Below are 23,879 nucleotides of genomic sequence, written 5' to 3'. Positions count from 1 at the left end.
ACAGGGGACTGCTCCCCGGGAACAGGGTAACTGAGGCTGTAGGGAAAGCTTCTGCATGGCAAGTGGGATGGGGTTCGTTAGGGTTAGAGGGCACCCTTTGAATTGGCTAATTTAAATAATCTCACAGGTTCCAGAACATAAGGGTTGTCCCTACCTGTTGGTACCTGACCCTGGGCGGTCAGGGCTGCTGCAAAGTGGCCCAGTGTGTGAGAGCCCAATTAGGGCAGTGGCTGACGGGTGGATGTGGTCAGCTGCTCAAGAGGGGAGAATGACCTTCCACTAGCCAGGGCCCCCAAACTGGGTCCAGAGAACAGTTAAAACACAAAAGAAACCACAGTAGAGTGTGCTGTTAGGGTATGGATGTGGTGGTTATGGGCCAAGACAGAAATAGAGGATGGAAGGGAAGCTGGAACCTTGCGTGGGGGGAAATGGGCTCAGGCAAAATGTGCGGGTGATGATGTCAGCTGGGGAGATAGGGGGCATGAGGAAGCTAAAGGACCCAGAGGAGAAGGACAGATGTGGGGGTGTGTATGGGGTACACAGGGCGCTGATACTGCCCAGTGTTTCACAGGTGGAATTTTGAGGGATGCGCCAAAGGGGACATGGAAAACAGAGTGAAATCACTGGGATGGGGGCAAATATAGGTCAAGGGGGAAGGCAGATGGGGGGGTGATAGGAGGCAAGAAGTGTTGGGTTGAGCTCTCTGGAAGGGTTGGGGAAAAGTGGAGGAAAGGAGGGATTTCAAAGTGGGTAAGGGAGGGAAATGGGTATGGAAGTCTACAAAGGCCAGGCGGAGGTGGGATGGAGCAGGGGCAAGTCAAGAGTTTGGAGGATGAAGGAGCAGGTGGAGGTCTAGGGGATGGAGAAAGATCTGAGGAGTTGCAGGGGGCAGGTCTAGGGGGCTACAGAGGTGGGAAGAGGGGCAGCATGAAGATTGAGGGAATGGAAATACATCTGTAATGACCTTATTTCCAAATACATTCCGAGGTACTAGGGGTTGGGACTTCAATATATTAATTTGGGGAAACACAATGCAAACAGATTGCTGTGATGTGAACTGATGTTAATTCTGCATACAGGCATAGTCTCAACATGCAGCTGTGATTGTTCAAGACAATGAAAAAGAGGGCGAGAGAAGAAAAGGGAGTGTCTTTCTCGGGCAAATGCTGAGTCCCAGATGGGTGCTGTGCTCTCTCCTCCTCCTAAAATGCCATACTTTTTCATTTTTTTAGTAATCTCTACATTCAATGTGGTGCTCGAACTCATGACCCTGAGATTGAGAGTCATGTAGTCTTCCAACTGAGCCAGCCAGACGCCCCCGCCATACCTCTTTTGTTTTATTAAAATTTTATTTGTCAGAGAGAGAGAGAGAAAGAGAGAGCAAGTGCAAGCAGGGGGAGCGGCAGGCAGAGGGAGAGGGAGAAGCAGGCTCCTTACCAAGCAGGGAGCCCGATGTGGGGCTCGATCCCAGGACCCTGGGATCATGACCTGAGCCAAAGGCCAACGCTTAACGACTGGGCCACCCAGGCACCCCCCTGTAGCACGATTTTGATACAAGTTCAGATATGCTCTGAAACTGCATAAGAAGAAAGCTACACTCCAGTGATAAAAACCGTAACATCTGGAGATCATGGGTAATTCATGAATACTTTTACTCTATTACTTAAATATTTTACCATTAAAATTGTCCTCCAACCTCTTCCTATCACCTTTAATAGTTTTTTATTATGTTATATTAGTCATCATACAGTACATCCTTAGTTTTTGACGTAGTGTTCCATGATTCATTGTTTGCATATAACACCCAGTGCTCCCTGCAATATGTGCCCTCCTTAACACCCATCACCGGCCTATTCCCATCACCTCTTTGACATCTGTCCCTACATGACCATTATTCCACGGACTCCAGTGCGACCCTCCTCACCTTCCATCGCCCCCTCAAACCACACCATCTGCACCCTTCTTTGTCTCACTGAAAATCCACTCCCAGTTCCAGTACCTGCCCCGTTCACTCTATGCTCCGCACCATCCACTGCCCCAGCCTCCACTCCTGCACAAGCCCAATCCCCACCCACGTGCACTACCCTACTCCTATCACCCCTGACCCTTCCTCCTGGCTCCCTCCCCTGTGCCTCTTTTGCCTCTCTCCTCGTGCTCACAGTCTCCTCCAGGATCCCTCTCCTCTTCTGATGTCGTCTGTCTTGGACCATGGTGTCTTCCTCCAAGGTCTGCCTGCCGCACACATCTTCCCCTTCCTCCTCTCCATGATTTTAACCCCTCCAAGACCTTGTCTCCTGTGAATTTCACCAACCAAAGACCATGAGTATCTTCCCTGCGAAGTGCCCATCCCCATTGCCCCCTTCATTTCCAGGAAACTCTACCTCTCTTTCCCCAGATCCCAATATGCCTCACCCCCTTCCCTTCCCCGCACACTTTATCTCTTTGTACCCTCAAATGTGGAAATGCTCCTGGTGACATTGAGCACACTTCTTTGTCTTTTATCCCTCCGCCTTCTTTCTTCTCCTGCACTCTCTTCTCCCCTCATCCCAGGACCTGTGCACCACCATCTGTCTTGTCTCTATATCCCACCTGCTCTGCCATACGCCTTGCACTGCCACTCCCCCACGTACCGTAACATCCCCACCACACATCCCAACCTAAGGTGGTAATGCTTACAGCACTTTTTAAATGCTGCATATTATAAATACTGCCTTTGTAGGCTGTTGCAGGATTAGGATTATAAAGACAGGAAAGAGAAGGCCCCTTCCTAGGCATCCAGAAGGATGGAGACGTAACTATTCTTCTGTATAAGAACATGCTACTGAGTCACACATGCCTGGTGATTGTGTGTGGTTTTATGAAAATGAGTAACCGTGAAGTTGTGTAAATGTCATTATGTGTGTATGTGTGTGTGTGTTGTGTCCCAGAATGTCTGAGTGTGCAACTAGGATGGCGTCACATTAAGTACGCCTGTATGTATGTGAGTGCATGTGTGTATTTCACTGTGTGCATGCACTTGTGTCTTTGTGTGTGTAAATGAGTTTGTGTGTGTGAATCCTCTGGATTGCCCACCATTGTAGCTCTAAAGCCTGACTTGAACATTGGGGGTTAGTGGAGAGTGAATCTGGATCAAATTGTGGATTTGTTCGTAGAAAAAAATCAGAGAACCAACTTGAACTCTGAATTTATGTTTCTTCGTTACCGAAGCGTCAAGTACTTACGCAGTAAATTTAGCCAAAGTTAAGTGTGGAGAACCGATAGCCGTTTGCTGCTTTGGAATTAGCTGAGTAGCGCTGGCCTACCTGCTAGTTTCAGGAATGACGGACTCTCACCTGTTAAACCATGCTTTTACCTGAGAAGGGCTCATTTAGAACCTTCTTTCTTCTGTGGACATTGTTCTGTGTCTACTTCCTATCACTAGAGGAGGGAGGCAAACAACGGTAAAGTATATTTTCCTATAAAATTTCCATTAATAATTGGCATTGAATTATGCAAATGAGCCCAAAGTAGTTGACTTTGATGTGGGCAAGTGAGTTTCATGACTTCTGATTGTAAACGGTTGGCATCATGTTCTTCCAACTATTTGCGGCTCTTTGAAGACCCTTCCTAAGTATTTTAACTTATTGCACTTCTCTGCTAATAACCGAAATGATGGTTCAGCTCAGGGGAATGAAGACTGGGAAAGAACTAGACATTGGGGAAACTCCTGGGGGAAGCAAAGAGCCCGGTGAGACACACATAATCGCTGCCAGTCCGCCACACGGCAGACGTCAGCCTTTCCTGCTGTTCCCCATGTGAGACCGTTTGCCTCCAGGGATAATGGAAAAGAAAGAACCTGTCAAAATTAGTCTAATACTCTCTTAGGAGATGCTAACTAGAAACTTGCGATTGTTTTTGGTAATTAGCAACAGGAAAAAGTTTTCAGAAATATTGTCAACTCCCAAGCCCACACTCCCAGACACAGATGAAATGATTGCAGTTCTGACGGAGATGATCTCACAGAATCACAAACCTGGATGTCACGGTCTGTCTACCTATGTTCTGCCCGTAGTGACCACCGCACTGAGCCCGCTCTCCTGGCAGCAGGACAGAGTCGAGTAGGTATTTTCTATTTCAGTCTGAGAGGCATAATCTGTAACGGAAGGAGGCATATTGGGATTCTGCATAAGTGATCGCAAAAGGCATTCTCTGGTTTTGAATCTGGTCCAGCGCCAAAGCACACAGGAAGAACTACTTCCAGAGGAACAGGGTGGGCTAGTAGAGAGATGCGAGTCCTACACCCTACCTGATGGCACCGAATGCAATGTAATATAATCCTGACAATGATTTTTTTTATTATGTTCAGTGAGCCAACATAGTACGTCATTAGTTTTTGATGCAGTGTTCAACGATTCATTAGTTGCATTTCACACCAGTGCTCATCACCCACGTGCCCTCCTTAATATCCATCACCCGGTGACAGTGGTTGATGTTTAATGCAAGCAATAATAAAGCCTGATTTGTAAGGTGCTTAAGGATCTAGTGGTAGGGGCGCCTGGATAGCGCAGTCGTTAAGCGTCTGCCTTCGGCCCAGGGCGTGATCCTGGTGTTCTGGGATCGAGTCCCACATCGGGCTCCTCGGCTGGGAGCCTGCTTCTTCCTCTCCCTCTCCCCTGCTGTGTTCCCTCTCTCGCTGGCTGTCTCTCTGTCACATAAATAAATAAAATCTTTAAAAAAAAAAAAGGATCTAGTGGTAAAATCACTCTGCTGCTCAGCCTACTTGACAGGAATCAGACCAAAATTTCAGGATTACTAGAGGTACATCTGTAACACCTCCATGCTTATAATAGAGTCAAGATGAATTTATAGGAATCCCCTGATCCTGTGCAGAAAGTGTATCCAAATAGTAATGGCTTGAATGGAAAAGTTTTCTCTAACTCTGGAGACAATTAATGGAGACCAAAAGTGTCTCTTGAAAACACTGCAGTCTACTGATTATGGTAAGGCTATTTTCCCTCTTAAATTTAGGGGAGGACCATTATAGGAAGGGTTAACATAATAATTATATGTTTCACACAACAACTATCTGGCTCACATCATCTTATTTTCACCTGTTTGAAAATATTTTCGTCGATAGTAACAAAGGTACCACTCTGGTGTGGGATTTTTGACAGTCGGGAGTGTATGGAAAATCGCTGTACCTTCCAATCAATTTTGCTGGGAGCCTAAAACTGATGTAAGAAATAAAGTCTCCTATTTATATTCTCATAACAATCCAAAAATCTACTATTATCAACTTATAAAAAGCACAACATTTCATGCTTTGCACGTGCCATTTTGCATGTCATATCATTTATGAATATTGCATTGCTGCAAGTAATTTTATATAATTCAGGTTAATAGGTAAATATGTGATCTAAAATTAGTAATAATTTAGTTTCTAGCCTACAGTATTTTATCATGTATTAGTGGTTTAGGTCCCCAAACGTAAGGTATGACGTGATTATTCAACACTTCCTGTGGTAGGTACCATTATACTTGTGTTCTTGATATAAAAGCAAATGAGTCTTTTTGTCGCCATCCTGGTATCGAGCCAGTCGTACATCCATTACACACACCTTGTGATGGAGCAGGTTCCTACAGTACTCTGCCAGCAGTGCAGCTGCCTTTATTAAGATATCTAAAGCTTTATTCATAACTGATATTGGCCTATAAATCTTTACAAATACATGGAAACTTATTACAACCAACACTACAATAACAAATAACTAAAGTCAAATGACAAGGTGTAAAATCAAAACTAAATATAGATCTGGATTATTTGATGAACACAGCTAACTAGCTTTTTTTTTTTTAACACAAGGTTGGAAGACATTTTTCTTTATCATGTTCAAATAGCCAACATATAATACATCATTAGTTTTTGATGTAGCATTCAACGATTCATTAGTTGTGTATAACACCCAGTGCTCAGCACAACACGTGACTTCCTTAATACCCATCACCGTGTTACCCCGTCCCTCCACCCCCCTCCCTTCTGTAACCCTCAGTTTGTTTCCCAGAGTCCAGAGTCTCTCATGGTTTGTCTCCCTCTCTGATTTCTTCCCATTAAGCGTTCCCTCCCTTCCCCTGCGGTCCTCTGCACTATTCCTTATGTTCCACTTGAGTGAAACCATATAATTGTCTTTCTCTGCTTGACTTAGCATAATCTCCTCCAGTTCCATCCATGCCAGTGCAAACGGTGGGTATTCATCCTTTCTGATGGCTGAGTAATATCCCCCTGTATATATGAACATCTCTATCCATTCATCTGCTGAAGGACATCTCAGCTCCTTCCAGTTTCGCTACTGTGGACATTCCTGCTATGAATATTGGGGTGCATGTGCCCCTTCTTTTCACTACGTAGTGCAAACTAGCTTTTGGTAGACGATGGTAGTTTAATGCACATTCTTTGTTACCAGCTATGAAATATAATACAAAACGGACACTGGACTTAAAAACTCCCTGAGCAGACAAAACCCTTTAAGCCACGTAAGAAAAACTAAAATCTAGCTTATTTCATGAACATAATAAGCAAAATGCTTCTGATAAACATTAAAAATTTATCTCCCTAAAAAAACGGTATAAGATAATCACTTTTAACCAATCCCTTGTCATCTGGAAAGCCCCACTGTAATAACCAATCACTGTAATCACTTTATAGGCCATCCTGGAACATTATACCCCTGACCTTCACAGGTTTTAAATTTGAAAGCTCCCTGTTCATCAGTAGTTCTCATATGCACAATAAAGTCTTACTAAGTACTCTTTGTTGATTAGGGTGTTTTAATTCTGCTATTTCTGGAATTTGGACACAGCACAACCCATTTCAAGTCCCTGCTCTGCCCTAAGCAGTAGATTTTGACAAATACTTAACCTCTCTGTGTGTCTGTTCTCTTCATCTTTTAGTTATAGCCACAATGGTGCTGGCCTCATGGATTCGTGAAGCATGAAGAAGTTCTCACATGAGCGGCTTCACAGAAGTGATTTTACATTATAAGAGCTCTTTAAAAGTTACACATTCAACCTGTGGAAAACTCTTAGTAAAAGAAAAACATTAAATCCACATTTCTTAGTGCAACTAATAGTAAGTGGAGAATAAAGGATTTCAGCTGACATGATACATCTAACCTGTGGCCATTCAGGATCCTTTAGCTCAGAAGATAAACTCAGTCACTGGGAACAGACAAGATGACTGCCAGGGGTCTGGCAGTGGGGATGGTTTCATCATAGACTACGGCTGGAATCCTGGGCAATTTCTCTCCTTTACCATTGCGTCATCCTTTATTTTACTGGGTGCAGGCCAAGATCCACAGACTTGTCCTCAAGCCCCTGACCACAGCTAACTCCTTGGGCATCCTGCCTAAAGGAGTCCCCATACAACGATACCCTTTGGGATGAGACATTTCCTCAATGATTTTGGATGCAAACTTTTTTTGTATGTTCACAGAGTGGGCAGGGTTTTTTTTATGTTCACAGAGTGGGCAGGGTTGTGTCCATGGGTAGCACCTGCCTCTGGAGTGTCTTCCAGGCCATCATGGTCAGTCCCAGGAACTCCAGGTGGACAGGGCTTAAAGGGAAAGCTCCCAAGTACATAAGCACCTCCACGGCCCTGTGCTGGATCCTGCACATGCTGGTAAACACAATTTGTCTTACGTATATCACCAGTAAATGGAGCAACAGGAACACCACAAACAAATGATTCTGGACACTGAACTTCGGTTCTTCATGACAAAGCCAGAGACTCTGTATGCAGAATTGTTATCCCCTGATGTGCAATGCTTGGGGCTCATGTTCTGGGCCAGCAGCTGCATGGTCTTCATCCTGCACAGGCACGAGCAGAAGGTCCAACATATTCACAGGACCAATGTCTCCTCCACATCGTCATCTTGTCCAGAGCCACCAAAAGCATCCTTCTCCTGGTGAGCACCTTTGTCCACTTTAACATCCTCTCCTCCATCTTTCAAGTCGTTTTGTCTGTTTTTGACGATCCCAACCGGATCTTTTTAAGATTTTATTTATTTATTTGACAGAGAGAGGGACAGGCAGCGAGAGAGGGGGAACACAAGCAGGGAGAGTGGGAGAGGAAGAAGCAGGCTCCCAGTGGAGGAGCCCGATGTGGGGCTCGATCCCAGAACACCGGGATCACGCCCTGAGCCGAAGGCAGACGCTTAACGACTGAGCCACCCAGGCGCCCCCCAACTGGATCTTCTTGAGCACTTCAGTAATCACTGTTTCCCAACCATCTGCTCATGAGCCAGACCACAGTGTATCCATGCTCTGCCTTGCCTACATAATACAAAGTTCCTCGTCTAGGAGGAAAACGTACACTGAGTGTTTTCACCCAATGTTCAATCATTTATTCACTCATCCCCCTCAGAATCATATAAGACAGTGACATTACAAAAGTGGCGGTAAACACACGCACACATGTGCAGATTTGTGTATTATAAAATCTGTGCGTGTGTTTGAACATTCATGTGTGTGTTCCTATCAATCTATGATCACCCATCACGCAATAATGGAAAATTGTATATAAGAATGTAAAACTCCTAACTTAAAATACTTATCTTCATCTTGCCCTTCTAGTTACCTTAACATACATGCAACGTATTTTCCATTTACCTACTTTAGTTATGTCCTAGTTGTGTCTCTTGATAAAAATATCTAAATGAGGGGCGCCTGGGTGGCACAGCGGTTAAGCGTCTGCCTTCGGCTCAGGGCGTGATCCCGGCGTTCTGGGATCGAGCCCATCAGGCTCCTCCGCTATGAGCCTGCTTCTTCCTCTCCCACTCCCCCTGCTTGTGTTCCTTCTCTCGCTGGCTGTCTCTATCTCTGTCGAATAAATAAATAAAATCTTAAAAAAATATATCTAAATGAATGTAGTCAAATAATATTTGACTTTAACAGGATTAGTCTTTCATGTTTAAAAATGGGCAAATTTGGAAAGTATTTACCAACCTATTATGTCTGCTTCATGATACCTGTTCTATTTTATTCTATGTTGACTTCTATGTTTTTAGTAATTCTACATTTTACCTTTTTTGAGGTGCTGTAGATTTAGTATCTTAGATTTCAACCCAGAATTTGCACAATACTTGTAAAAACTAATCACAATGTAGAGTTATTTAATACAGTTAACCTCCACCTTGACAATGTAAGGTCACTGAATACTAACCTATCGACCTTCTTACAACTAATTTTTTTAGTTGCTGATATGTATTAAAAAATATTTTTATGCATAGCTCATGAGTGCACTGCTCAGATTTCACAAACTGAACACACTGGGGTGTAGATCCTAGATTAAAAAAGAAAACGCTGATAACCTTCCAGATGTTTCCTCAAGCCCTCCCAGTTACTATCCCCAAGAGCAACCACTATCGTGACATATAACTGCATACATCAATTTCACCTCTTTGTTAATTCAGATGAATGGAATCCTAGAGCAAGAACTCTTCTGTATTTGGCTTTTAAAATTCCTTATGTTTAGGGGCACCTGAGTGGCTCTGTTGGTTCTGTCCAACTCATGATTTCCGCTTAGGTCATTATCTCACGGGTTGTGGAATCCAGCCCCATGTCAGGCTCCATGCTCAGTGGGGAGTCTGCTTAGGATTCTCCCTCCCTCTCCCTCTGTCCCTCCCCTCACTCGCACGCACGCCCACTCTCTCAAATCTTTTTAAAAAATAAAATTCCATGTTTGTTAATTTATCTGTATTTTTTCATGCTGTTGGTGACAGAATTCCATTGTGTGAACATCATTTTTCTTGTTATCAATCCATCGATTTAATCATTCGTCTGTCCGTGCATGTGAGTGGGTTTCATTTGGGGGCTATCATGAATAAATAGCACCGGTATGTAAATTCTACAATGTGGTTTCGTGACACATGTATGAATTTCTGCTGGGTACATATCTGATAGAGGAATTTCTGGGCCACAGGTTTACATCCACTCAGCTTTTGGAGGTAACAGCCAGTTTTCCAAAATGTTTGTACAAATTTCACACCCCCCAACAGTGTATGACACGCCTGGTTTATAGACAACTTTATCCATGCTTAGTATTTTCTGTCATTTTCACTTTAGTCTCGTGGTTGGTGTGTGATGTTAAACCAGGCAGTGAGAGGAAGGCCTGAAACAAGCAGCTTGACTAGTTTTTTACTCTCCTTCTGGCAGGATAACTGAGGAGTTATCAAGGCCGACAGAGAACTGGGTGAATCAAAAGCATTTTACCTTCATGTCTCTTACCAGTGAACAGCCAAAGGCTGCTGGAAACAAAAAGGAAATGTGCCTGTGAGGGTGGCGTGAGCAGAATGGCAGAATGGGACGCCCAGAACCCTCCTTTCCCCAACAGACAGAGTGATTCAACGCCAATAAACAGACGCATTCTTTTTGTTTGAAACCCATAAACTAGTTGAGAGGTTCCTGCATCCTGGGTGAGCGCCAAACCCGTCACACTGAGGCTGGCAGGAAGATCTGAGACACTCTTGCCATAATCCCTACCCCTGGCACAGCTCTCAGCCTCCCTGAGGGAAGGAAGAGCTGTATCACACATCCAAAGCTCCAACTTTTCCAAGGGCTGCCCAAGGGATTGGTTTGTTTTCTGTCTCAGAGGGCTGATGGAACCTGGCATACTCTAGATTCCTAGAGGCCAAGGGAATAGAGAGAGGTTCAAACAAGCATATAGCAGGCAACGTAACTCCTCTTCCAGCTCAATGCAGTGTGACAGAAGAAAAAGTTCTGATTCCACATTCTCCCTGGGCAGAGAAGAGTTGACTGTATGCCCAAAGTCCCAACTTCTCTGGAGGAGCCTGAAAGACTGGCTGCCTCACCTGTCTCAGACTGACAGGACCCAGTGTATTTTAGATGCCTGGGGCCACTACAACAAAGATGGCAGTTTGGACTACTGTGAAGATTTTGAGAGGCACCCAAAATCTACAAGCCCAGTCCATGAGGTACAGGTGGCAGTTTTTTTCCTAATGCACAGATACCAACACAGAGTCAAGGAAAATGATGAAACACGGAAACATGTCTCAAAGGAATGAGATCAATCTCCAGAAACCAACCCTAATGAAATGTAAATATATGATTTACCTGACAAGGAATTCAAAACCACCATCATAAGGTTACTTAATGAAGTAAGGAGAACAACGCATGAACAAAGTGACAATTTCAACAGAGAGAAAATATAAGTATCAAACAGAAACCATGGAGCCGAAGAATTAAAACAAAGGAACTGAAAATTTTAATACAGGGGCTGAACAATAGTCTAGAGCAGAAGAAAGGATACACACAGGCTGAAAGTGAAGGAATGGAAAAAGATATTCCACACAAATGGAAACGAAAGAGAGCAAAAGCGGCTATACTTACATCAGATAAGACAGACTTTCAGTCAGTATCAGTCACAAGAGAAAAAACGTCAATATATAAAGGGGTCAATTCATCAAGACAATACAACAAATATACATTACCTATTACCTAGTACCAGAGTACCTCAGTATTTAAAGCAAATACTGACAGACCTGAAGGGAAAAATGGACAATAATACAATGATAGAGGGGACCTCAATACCCCATTTTCAACACTGATGCATCATCCAGACAGAAAATCAGCAAGGAAACTGCAGACCTGAAGAACACTATAGACCAAATGGACCTAATAGACATATATAGAACATTCCATCCAACAGCATTAGAATAAAATCTTTTCAAGTGTACATGGAGCATTTTATAAGGCGTATCATATGTTGGGCTATAAAGCAAGTCTTAACAAATTTAAGACGACTGAAATCATATGCATTTTTTTCTGAAACACAATGGCATGAAACTAGAAATCAGTAAAAGGAAAACTGGAAAATTCACAAAAATGTGAAAATTAACACACTCCTCAACAACCAACAAGTCCAAAAAAAAAAAAAATTAAAAGGGGAAATCAGAAATGATTTATATGTTTAATTCTACATATTTATCTATCTACACATTTATCTATGTAGAATTAAACATATAAATAAATGGACAAATGAAAATGGAAACACAAGATACCAAAAGTTATAGGATTCAGCAAAAGCAGTTCTAAGAGGAAGTTTATAGTAATAAATATCTGCATTAAGAAAAAAGATCTCATATAAGCAATGTAACATTACGCCTCAAGAAACTAAAAAAAAAGAACAAACTAAGCCTTAGCAGAAGGGAGGAAATAATAAAGATTAGAGCAGAAATAAATGTAATGGAGACAAGAAATACAACAGAAAAAAAAAAATCTGAAACTAAGGTTTTTTTTTTTTTAAAGCTAGACAAACCAAAAAAAGGGGGAAGAACTCAAAAAAATTGTAAATGAAAGAAGAAACATTACAACTGATTCCACAGAAATACAAAAGATCATAAGAATCCACTATGAAAAACAATATGTTAACAGACCAGACAATCTAAAAGAAATTTTTAGATACATAGAGCCTACCAATATTGGATAATGAAGAAACAGAAAATCTGAACAGACCAATAATGAGTAAGGAGACTGAATAAGGAATCAAAAACCTAAAAAACAAAAGCCCAGGTCCAGATTGTTTCACCTGTGAATTCTACCAAACATTTAAAGAATTAACACCAGTTATTCTACAACTCCTCCAAAAAAACTGAAGAGGAGGGAACACTCCCAAACTCATTTCACAAGGTCAACATGACCCTGATACCAAAGCCAGATAAGGCCACTATAAGGAAACAAAACTACAGGTCAAAATACCTGATGAATATTGATGCAAAAATCCTCAACAAATTATTAGCAAACCCAATTCAAAAGCACATAAGAAGTTCCATACACCACCACCAAGTAAGATTTATCACTGGGATGCAAGGATGGTTCAACATATGCAAATCAACAAATGTGACAGACCACATTAACAGAATGAAGGATAGAAATTATACGATCATCTCAGTAACTGTAGAAAGCACTTAACAAACTTCAATATCCTTTCACGATAAAAACTCTCAACAAACTGAGTATAGAAAAGGCCATATATGAAAAGCCCACAGCCAATTATCACAAACTCAAGAGTTAAAGTAAAGCTTTTCCTCTGAGATTAAGAACAATGATGCCCACTCTCACCACTTCTATTCAACACAGTACTGGAAGTCCTAAATAGAGCAAATCTGTAAGGAAAAAAGGCATCCAACTGGAAAGGAAAAAGTAAAATTATCTCTGTTTGCAGATGATAAGATCTATGTAGAAAAGCCTAAAAATTCCAGAGTAAAACTGTTAGAAGAAATGAATTCACCAAACTAGCAAAACAAAAAGTCAACAAAAAATCAGTTGCATTTTTATATGCTAGCAATGAACAATGAAAAGGAAATTATAAAAACAATTTCATTTACAGTAGCATCAAAAAGAATAAGGAATTAACCAGAGATAAATGACTTCTACAATGAAAACTACTAAACATTTCTGAAAGAATTAAACATATAAATAAATGGAAATGCAACCCATGTTCACAGAATGGAAGACTTACTATTGCTAAAATGTCACTACTACCTAAAGCAATCTACTGATTCAACGCGATCCCTCTCAAAACCCCAAAGATGTCTTTTGCAGAAATAGAAAAACCCACCCCAATCTTCATATGGAATCTTAAGGGACCCCCCAATAACCAAAACAATCTTGAAAAAGAACAAAGCTACTGTAATCAAAGTAGTGTGGTACTGGCCTTTATGGTCAAATGGTTTTTAAGTGTGAAGGGTATTCAAGAAACAGTACTAGGATAACTGAATACTCACAGGCCAAAAAAATGAAGTTGGATCCCTAACTAACACCATATACAAAAATTAACTCAAAATGAATCAAAGACCTAAAACTCTTAGAAAAACACATTGGTCAAAACCTTCATGACATTTAGATTTTGCAACGATTTCTTAGATACGACACCAAAGGTACAAGTAAAACAGAGTCCTACAATATTTGGCCTTTTGTGTCTGGCTACTTAATTCATCCATGTGGTAGCATGTATCATTACTTCATTTTTTTAAAGATTTATTTATTTTGAGAGAGCGCGCGTGAATAGGAGCAGCAGCAGAGGGAAAGAATCTCAAGCAGACTCCCTGCTGAATGGGGAACCCTACACAGGGCTCAATCTCATGACCCCAAGATCATGATCTGAGTCAAAATCAAGAGTCAGACGCTCAACCAACTGAGCCACCCAGGCGCCCCAATCCTTCATTCATTTTTATGGCTAATATCCATTATATGGATACACCACATTTCATCAGTTGATGGACATTTGGGTGGTTTCCACGTTTTGGCTATTGTGAAGAATGCTGTTACCAATATTTGTGTGTAAGTTCTTATAGGGATGTAGGTTTTCAACGCTCTTGGGTATACACCTAGGAGTACAATGGGTGGGTAAAATAGTATCCCAGTAGGACTGCCACATTGTTTTCCAAAGTGACTGCATCATTTTCCATTCGTAGTATATGAGGATTCCAGTATCTCCACATCCTTACCAACGCTTATTATCTGCCAATGTATAGACATACAAATTAGTGTATTTGTGTCCTGCAATCTTACTGAACTTATTGGATTTTTTTTTTAGTAGATTTTAGGATTTCCTCTATACATGATCACATCATCTGCAAATACAGTTCTACTTCTTCCTTTCCAATCTGCATGCTTTTCTTTTTTTATTTTTCTTGCCTAATTACCCTGAACTACTACTACGATGTTGAAAAGAAGTGGCAGGAGTGGGTATTTTTGTCTTCTATGGTAAGCACCCAATCTTTCACCATTATTATGCTATCTGTGGGTTTTTACAGACACCTTTCATCAGGTTAAGGAAATTCCTTTCTATTTCTAGTTTATTCAGTGTTTTTATGGTAAATGTGTGGATTTTGTTAAATGCTGTTTTTAGCATCAATGGAGATGATCATGTTGTCTTTTACTGATGGAGTGTATTACACTAATGCTGGCCTCAGAATGAGTTGGGAAGCGTTCTCTCCTAATTTTGGGAAGAGTTTGTGAAAAATTGGTATTAATTCTTTAAATGTTTTGGTAGAATTCACTGAAGCCATATGGGCCTGGACTTTCGTGCAGTCTTTTGATTACTAATTGAATACATTCATATATTCCTAAGACACAGATATTTCTGGCTGTGATGTGCATTCCATGCAAGAGGGATAAAAACTCTGAAGTCCAAGTTGGGTTTTGCTACTATAGTAGTTCAGGTCAGGTGAGGTTTTGCCCCCAATGACTCATTAAAAAGCCTACCATGGATTTCTACATTTTGCATCATGGTTAAGAGATTAGGACTCATATTTCCTTTAAGGCCAGTCATGCCCTGCTTCTTCTCATCTAGCTGGTAGGGCCACCTACCGTCCTTGGCTGGGCCCTAAAAGGATCTTAAGCTACCAGAGGAAATTAGGGCATCTTTTTCTTCTGGGACAGATTTGCTGTGTTCTGATCTGTTAAGTCCGTAAGCACCCACATCAGACACCCAACACACTCTGGGTCTGTGTCCTCATCTGAAAAACACAGCTGGACAGGGAAGAACTCAAGGGAGTGGCTGGAGTGTGGATTTCCTCGAGACAGGAGGGCTGATGACAAGGCATGTGTTGAAACATCACGTTTTGATTAATCTGAGGGGAGCAACAGGGCCTTCCTTCCAGCTGCTTCTTTTGTAACTTCCGTGGGTTTGAAAAGCAGAAGTGGCCTCAGGTACACCTCCTCAATCTCTCTGCCTACTCTCCTCAGCCCCAGACCCAGCGGAGGCCCTGCCCTTGCCCCCTAGGGCCATCATTCCAGCCTCCTCCCCAGCACTCTGACCTCATCGGACCCTGGAGGGATCCCCACCCCCCACTGCGAGTCTTACTCGATCTTGTCCCTTCACATTCAATCCCTTTGCAGTATTTGGAGGCTCTTCAAGATCTGGCCCCTACATACTTCTCCACGCTCACCTACACCACTCTACCTCTTTACCTACTCTCTGTACTAACTTCTGTTTCCCAAGAAGCGAGGGGGGAAAGCTTTCCAGGTAGAGGTTCATGTCACACGTGAAAGGTTGGAGGTGTTGAAGCACGTGTGGGTTAGCAGGAGCAATCCTTTCCCAGGGAGGAGCAGGTGGTGAGTCTCGAAGACTTGAATCCTGGTTGCCAAGATGACTGCATCCTTCCCTTTATTCCCCTATCCAGGTGTCACCAAGTCCCAATCTGTCTCCTTGCGAAGTTTTGCTTCCCTTTTTACCTACAACCTCCCCAACTCCATGGCACCTGCCTCCAGCTCAAAACTCCTCTCTTACTTAGACCATATCCTCCCAGGTCTCCCGGACTCAGGTGTCCCCCTTCAATTCTGATACTGTCAGTCCTTTACCAAAAACCCCTGTGGCTGCTCTGGCTTCCAGGGTAAAGTTTAAATCTTCAGCTTGCCCCAAATGCTCTATACACCCTGTGATCAGCCTCATCTCCTTCCGCTGTTGATGCCTCCACCTGTCTGTAGCGGAGCTAAGATGGAACCCAAAGTTTCTCTCTGGACCACGTGTGGCGGTCACACCGGCATCTGTGAACCACAGATGAACCACACCTCTAGGTTTTCACATCTTGCGAGGTCCCCTCCTGCACTGACTCTGGGCTTGGCCACGTGACTTGTTTCAGCTTGTAATGCAAGTTTGAAAGCACTTGTGAACTGGGACTTGTTCTCTTGGAAACTGCTTTGGAACCATAAGCCATGATATAAAGAGATCCAGCCACCCTGGAGAGGCCACAGTGAAAGATGCTGTACCAGGCCTCAGCTGGGTGGTACTCCCAGACATGGGGGTGAAGAAGTTGTCTTGAACATTCCAGCCCCAGGAGATACCATATGGAGCAGAGGATCTTCCAACTGAGCTGAGCCCAGACTGCAGCATTTTTAGGAGTGATACATTTTCATTGTTTTAAATCACTCATTTTTTGGGGTGGGTTGTTATCCAGTAAAATATAAATGAAACACGATGGAGCATTCACTTGAATGTTCTTTCAGCAATTAGTGGTAGACTGCCAACTGAACTTGAACATTCATCAAGCAGAGAGTGACCATACTGCCCCCACCTCCCAACCTCATCAATTCTTCACTCAGTGAGTCCTTCAAATATTTATATCCTAGGAAAGTATGGTACATTTGTGTTGGGTGCGGGGTGGGGGACCAACCACAGATCCTGTTCTTATGAAACTAACATAAGCCAATAATGGGAGGAACAGGATCTCCTTCACCCTCATCCCCCAGGACTCAGCTGGGCCTCACAATCAGTAGGGACTGAGGAACATGAGGCCTGAGCTGGTAAAATCACTTTGCCACCCAGTGCCAATTTCCCCTCCACCCTGCTGAGCAATATTTCACTCAGTATCACGTCCTTGTGAAACCTTACACGTACCACCATCCACTAAGTCTCCTGCTCCTCTCTCCGGGGCTCTTTGGCCCCTGCACCAGTTAGAATTCGGGTGACCTGCAAGTGATGAAACCCCAAATGAACAGTCACTCAAACAGTTTAACTCTCCCAGGTAACCAATACTGGTGTGGGTTTTCTCAGCATCAGGGACCCAGGCTCCTCTTATCTTGTTCTGCCACCTTGCTGGGCCTATGCTCCTAAGATCACTTCCTGGCCCAAGATGGCTGCTCCCACTCCAGCCACCTGGTCTACAGTCCAGAGTGCAGGAAGAAGGACAAGCAGGGGGCATATATCCTCTTCCTTAGGAACACTTCCTAGAAGCAGCACACACCTCTTCTGCTCAGATGTTATTGGCGAGAATTTAGTCACAACGCCACACCGAATGTCAAGAGACCTGGGAAAATGCCTTGAAGCCAGGCAGACATGTGCGCAGCTACAAATCACAGTGTCTCTATTAATTAGTGAAGAAATGGGAGAACAGACATTGAGGGACAATGGCTTCCATCTTGCCAGTCCCCTTCCCATTCTCTGTTATAGCCCTGATTTTCCTGGGACTTCCTCAGGGACAGGGCCTGATCCACAGGGGGGCTCTCCAGGAAGTTGTAGCTGACCCCGACTGACTGCTTCTCATGTGCCATGCAGCACAATTACCCACTTTATACGTATTAACTCATTTAGTCTTCACGCTGTGATTTAGCTTCTATCGTTATCCCCATTTTACAAAGAACAAAACTGAGTGAGAGAAACTGGGTAACCTACTCAAGGTCACACAGCCATTAACTAAAAGAACTAGGATCTGGACCCAGGCAGTCTTGCTCCAAGGCACCTGCTCTGAACCACCACATACTCGACTAATGTCTGTTAAACTAAGCTGCACCACAGGACTCTCCTGGCCAGAAACCTCACAAACCCTCTCCCCTGGAGGCCAGCTACACTCCTGCTGTGGCACCCCTCCTCCATGCTATTGACTAAAACCAGAGGACCAGCTATTTCTAGACCTTTATTTCTCTGTGAAAAGGGAAAACAGGAATAAAATAAAAACGGCACAGTTGACACAAAAAAAAACCACTGAGGGGGAGGGGGAGAGGAAGGAAGGAAGGGAGAAAGGAGGTGGAGAAGTAGATGGGGTAGGGGGTCCCCATTACAGCAGCAGGAGCCAGTGACCCGGGATGCTCACATCTCTCCCCTGCGGGCAGAAGTGGCCCCTTCCTCCCAGGGTCACTGCCCTGTCCCACCTGTGCTTCCCCAAGCCTCTTGGGAGGTGGACAGTGGGAAGTCGGATTCCCAGCTGGGGAGAGGAAGAACCGTGCTGAGGGAAAGGGCCTGGGGTCAGACCATGCACAGGGAGTGACAGCCAAAGTCCCCCCACTGTCTCCCCGAGGAAGGGACCTGGGGGGGAGGGGGGAGGGTGGACACCAGAGGCCGGCGTTGGCTCCTCTTCCAGCATCAGGCGAGAGACAGAACTGGGGGAACAGGAACAGGCGGGAGTCAGAACCACAGCTAGCCCTCTGCCCACAACTGCTCCTGCATATCCCCCTCCCAGGAGCTGCTGTTCTCAGGCCTAGGCCCATCCTTGCAGACCACCCTCCTGATGGGGTCTCCGAGTAACGCCTTACCAGTCAGAGCTTCCTGGGCAAAGTATTTGACATCCACGTCCTGGTCCTGGGTCAGCTTCTCTAGGATGGGCTTGACTTCGCTCTGCAGTGTGCTGGAAGGAGAAAGGGAATGTAAGGGAAGGGGTGAGCCAAGCTGGGAGGGGTGCGCGAGGCAGGCAGAGGGCTCCTGGGCAAGGACGGGTTCGTATATGAACCCACAACGGCACGTGAGCCCAGAGATGAAATTACTTTGCAGGCTGGAGGTCTAACAAACTAGAACAGAGGTCTCGGGGTCCAGAACAGACAAAGGGAGGTCAGACAGTCTGGGAACGTGGGATACAAAATAACAAACCCTCAAGTCTCTGAGGCTCAGCAAATGATGTCTTTATTTAACAGATTTACTGAGGCCTATTTTGCATTAAGTGTGAGTAGAGCGGTAAACCCAACACCTGACTCTTGCCCACGCAGAGCCCGGGCTAGGAGGAAGACAGACCAAACTGACCACGAGTCACAGAGAAGTGCCAAGTGCCACAGGAGAAGAACCCGGCCTGATGGGAGCCAAGGGGATTATCTGCTCTCGGATAGGAGGCCCTAGGAAATCTACGCACACCGGAAGTCAGGTGTCTGCGGGAAATGAAGGCACGTCCCCTTCCAGTTAACAAACTGTTCCTCTGCCCCATACAACTACCATTCTTACTTCTAGATCTGTTTTGCCTATTTTTGAACCTGATATACATGGAATCACAGACTATGGGTCTGGCTTCTCACTGAACGTGAGGTTGGTGAGAATCATCTGTGTTAAGCAGGGCAAGAGTCTTCATCGCTGTTCCCATTGTAGGAACAAACCACAATTTATCCGCTGTACCGTGGACAGGCACTTGGGCTGTTGCCAGGTCATCGCTAACATGAAGCAAGCCACCACAAACGTCCTTTTGCTAGAAGTAAGCACTCACTTCTCTTGGCTGTATGCCCAGGAACCGACACGCTGTGCCGGCTCACGGTGTACGTAGCCTTAGCTTCACTAGATTCTACCCGTTTTCAGAGTGACTGTACCCATTTGCCACTTACAGCCCCACCTGCTGTGTATGAGAACTCCAGCCGTTCTACCAACACCAAATGACCCTGAGTTTTTTTAAGGTCAGCCATTCTGGGGTGTCCTTTTCTTTTCTTTTTTAAAGGTTCTATTTATGTATTTGAGAGAGAGAGCGAGAGAGAGCACAAGTGGGGGGCAGGGAGAGGGAGAAGCAGGCTCTCCGCTGAGGGGCTCGAACCCAAGACCCCAGGATCATGACCTGAGCAGAAGGCAGATGCTAACCCAAGTGAGCCACCCAGGCGCCCCCTGGGGTGTCTTTTCATTTACAATTTCCCAATGGCTGATAATGCTGAGCACCCTGTCCTGTGCATATCGGCCACGAGGAGATCTTCTTTTGGAAGTTCCTGTTCAACTTGGGTTTTGCCCATCTCTTTCTTGGGCGTTTGTCTTATTGTTTAGTGGGAAAGTACCCTGGAGGAGTCAGTCCTTTGTCAAAAATATGTATTACAAATACATCCTCCCCATCAGTGGCTCCCCATTTGACTCTCATAATGTTCTCTGCCAATGAAGTTCTTTCACTCAAGGTGAACTCATTAGCCTTTTCCCGTGGGGAGCTATTTAACAAATCTGAGCAATTTAAACAAATCTTTGAGTGTCTTAAAGATGTTGTCCTGTTTTCTTCCAGAATCTTTATTTTTTTATTTTTCTGATTCTGGTCTGTTATCTCTAATTTGCTTACGCTCTGAAGTGGGAGGCCTCCCCCACTCCCCACACGCATATCCAACTGACCCAGGTGGACCCATCCATGAAAACACCTACATTTCTCTCCTGAACTGCAGTGGCACCTACTGTTACATATACACAGGTCTGTTTCTGTGCCCGATTCTGTTTAATTGGGCTACATTGTGCCAAGACCTCACTTTTTAATTACTGTGGAGTCGTAAGTCTTGGTATCTAGCAGTAGAAGTCTTCTAACTTTTTTCTTCTTTAGGACCACCTTTGCTACTCCAGATCTTTTCATTTCCATGTTAACTTCAGAACCAAGTTGTCAAATTTTCCATGAAGAATCTGCTAAGACTGGGGCGCCTGGGTGGCTCAGTCGTTAGGCATCTGCCTTCGGCTCGGGTCATGATCCTGGGGTCCTGGGATCGAGGCCCACATCGGGCTCCTTGCTGAGCAGGAAGCCTGCTTCTCCCTCTCCCACTCCCCTGCTTGTGTTCCCTCTCTCGCTGTCTCACACTCTGTCAAATAAATAAATAAAATCTTAAAAAAATAAAAAGAATCTGCTACGACTGAGATTATAATGAATCCATACATAAATTTGGGGAACCATCCCATCCATGAATATTAAATAGCTCTTTAATTTCTCAAAGCAATGTTTTATAGTTTTCACTAAAGATGTTTACATCTTTCATTAAATTTATTCCTCAGTATTTGATGATTCGGGGGCAATAACAAATTACATACACATACAAAAATAATTTATATTTGTTCGTTTCATTTTCTAACGTGTTGCTACTAGTATACAGAACTGCCACCCCACTGTCCCCTCCCACTATGAGACAGGCCATGGGAATTCTCACTCCACATTTGAGGAAACTAAGATCTTGGGAAGGTGAAGACATAGGCCAAGTTCACACAGCAAGCGAAGAGACACACTGGGTCTCAAACCCTAGGCTCCAACTTCCAAAGTCAAAGATTAGCATGCCTAGAACCAGCCCCACCAGTGTGCGAGGGAGGATCCAAGCCTCACCTGTTGTCCAGGATAGGCCCTATCTTCTGTAGGGACTTGGCCACATTGAAGCGGACATTGGCGACAGGGTCCCCAGCCATACGCAGGACTGTAGGCAGCATGTGCTTGGTGGTGATGTCCTGCCCACAGACCTCAGACAGCACCTGGGGGCGGTGGGTGAGAGAGGGGTGATTATACGAAGTTCATGGCTAACTCCCATTTCCCCCTTCCTCTGACCAGGCCACTTCACTGATCATCAGGCCTGAGGGTGACACTGAGCAATACAGGTTCACCTACCCTGGGATCAGCTGATTCGCCTGAAACTACCATCTCCACTAACGCCTTCCTAACGCCCTAATACCACTGTCTCCTTGTCCTGGAAACCCCCAGCCCAGACTGTCCTGGTCCCATTTCCCCATCCTCAAAATTCTCTGTATCTTCTGGGGTGGGCTCGATTCCTAACCCTTGGGATGCCTTCCTTAGTGCGATGGTCTCCAAAGTGAGATGTGCAAAGAAATCATCAGAACCCTCAGTTCTACTTATATGTTTTTAAATTCTATCTTTTAATTTCTAGCTAGGTGTATGGTTTATTTAAATGAACAGAAAGGGGCCCTTGCTCCATATAACATAACTGCTCTAAGCCCTTCACCTGTATGGCCAGATTAATCTTCACCACCTCGTGAGTACTTCCACTACCAGCATCCTTGCTCTACTGGTAAGAAAACTAAAGCACTGAACAGTTAGGAAATGTCCCAAGGTCCGTGACTAATATACAGCAGAGCTAGAATTAAAGAGTAGGTCTGGCTCCAGAGCCCGCACACGAAACCAACTATCATAAACAAAAATACGCATATGCTTTGTGGAGGAAAGGGATGCTCGGAAAGGCTGGCAGTCACTGTTCGGCAGGCCAAGCCTCCCCAGTCCTGGGGTTCCCACCATGCAGGTCCCCACCCCTGGCCTGTAGTTCCTCAGGGACTCATCCCTGCCGCACCCAAACCACCATGTCCCCACTCCCAAGCCAGCCATCTTCCTTAGGATTCCCGCCATCCCTCCTCTCCCAGGTACTCCCGGTCCCCGGGCACAGGCCAGTGGGCAGGTGGGGGCGCTCACATTGATGCAGAAGAGCGTAGTCATACGGTGCAGGTAGTTGGGGTCCCCAGACATGGCCAAGACCTTGGGGATGATAGTGGCATGGGCCCACTCCTTCCCAAATTTCTCCACCAGCTTCTTCAGGTTGCTGGTGGCCGCCTCGCGGATGGCATAGACTGCAAAAGGGCAGGGATTCAGGAGGTGAAGGACTGAGCAGGCAGGCAGTAGCAGTCACTCGCACACCTAGGGACGAGGCCGCAGGTGAACCAAAGGGTTCGCTATGTGCTGAAGGTAGGCTATCTTCCAATGGCTCCAAACACAGGATTCACTATTGGCCTCCTCTTACAGATGGGCAAACTGCAGCTCTAAGAAGTGATCCGCCCAAGCAAATCATTTAGTAATACTTGGGAACGGTGCTGATACAGACAAATGTTAACTTTAATTTTTACCTGTCAGTGAAAACGAGCAGTTCTCACGTTGGTCCTGAAAGACTGAGAAGCCCCGTTTCACAAAGGAGTGTGCCTGAGCTTCCACAGCCAGGGGCAGGATGCCAGGCCATCTGCCCAGCGGCCCTCACTCTCTCTCTCTCTCCACTCTACCAGGCCGCCCCTACGTGATCTGCTCTGTCTCCCTCCCATCCTGCACTTCTCCAGGATTCTAGAAAGCAAAGGAGCTGATCCACATAAGCAGCAGCTGGCCTGGACGAGTGACTCTGCACCCTCCCGGCCCCAGCCAATGCCCATGTACCCTTCCTGGAGCACCAGCACCCCCCCCCATCCCGCTGGAGACGCACCATGATCCACGAGCCAGGCCATGCACAAGGAGTTGAGCTTCTCATCAAAGAACTCCACCCCCTGCAAGAGGAAAAAGGTTAAGGAATCGAGGGAGACTAGGTAGGTTCCAGCCATACCCCAGGGAAACAGACCCACCCAAACACAGGGGATTATTTCTCAGCTTCACGTGGGGGGCGCCTCTCCCTTCTCTTTTCTAACTAAAGTCTACTCACCTTTAGAATCCCAT

General features: G+C 44.8%; 1 protein-coding gene and 1 pseudogene across 5 annotated transcripts in view; one reads left to right on the top strand and one right to left on the bottom strand.

The window, feature by feature from the left end:
* Nucleotides 1–23,879, bottom strand: part of PPP2R1A (protein phosphatase 2 scaffold subunit Aalpha) — a 65,015-nt gene that overhangs the window by 8,285 nt on the left and 32,851 nt on the right. The window contains exons 11-16 of one of the 5 annotated variants that reach the window (XM_087871161.1): nucleotides 23,653–23,713; nucleotides 22,881–23,035; nucleotides 21,792–21,934; nucleotides 19,027–19,118; nucleotides 17,396–17,467; nucleotides 4,020–4,132 (exon numbers count right to left, since the gene is read on the bottom strand). In XM_087871161.1, the coding sequence (XP_087727287.1) occupies nucleotides 4,035–4,132; nucleotides 17,396–17,467; nucleotides 19,027–19,118; nucleotides 21,792–21,934; nucleotides 22,881–23,035; nucleotides 23,653–23,713 (621 nt within the window). In that variant the 3' untranslated portion in view covers nucleotides 4,020–4,034. Of the gene's footprint in view, nucleotides 1–4,019; nucleotides 4,133–14,005; nucleotides 17,468–18,397; nucleotides 18,874–19,026; nucleotides 19,119–21,791; nucleotides 21,935–22,880; nucleotides 23,036–23,652; nucleotides 23,714–23,879 lie in introns of those variants that run through there. The other 4 variants (XM_087871158.1, XM_087871159.1, XM_087871157.1 and 1 more) reach the window with 4 other exon arrangements.
* Nucleotides 7,210–8,063, top strand: LOC148108319 (vomeronasal type-1 receptor 4-like; annotated as a pseudogene).

Source organism: Ursus americanus, chromosome 21 (genome assembly GCF_024610735.1).
Source record: "Ursus americanus isolate L20-20 chromosome 21, mUrsAme1.1.p, whole genome shotgun sequence".
Lineage (NCBI taxonomy): Eukaryota > Metazoa > Chordata > Mammalia > Carnivora > Ursidae > Ursus > Ursus americanus.
Note: the sequence above shows the minus strand (reverse complement) of the source record. Positions and strands in the feature narration are given on the sequence as shown.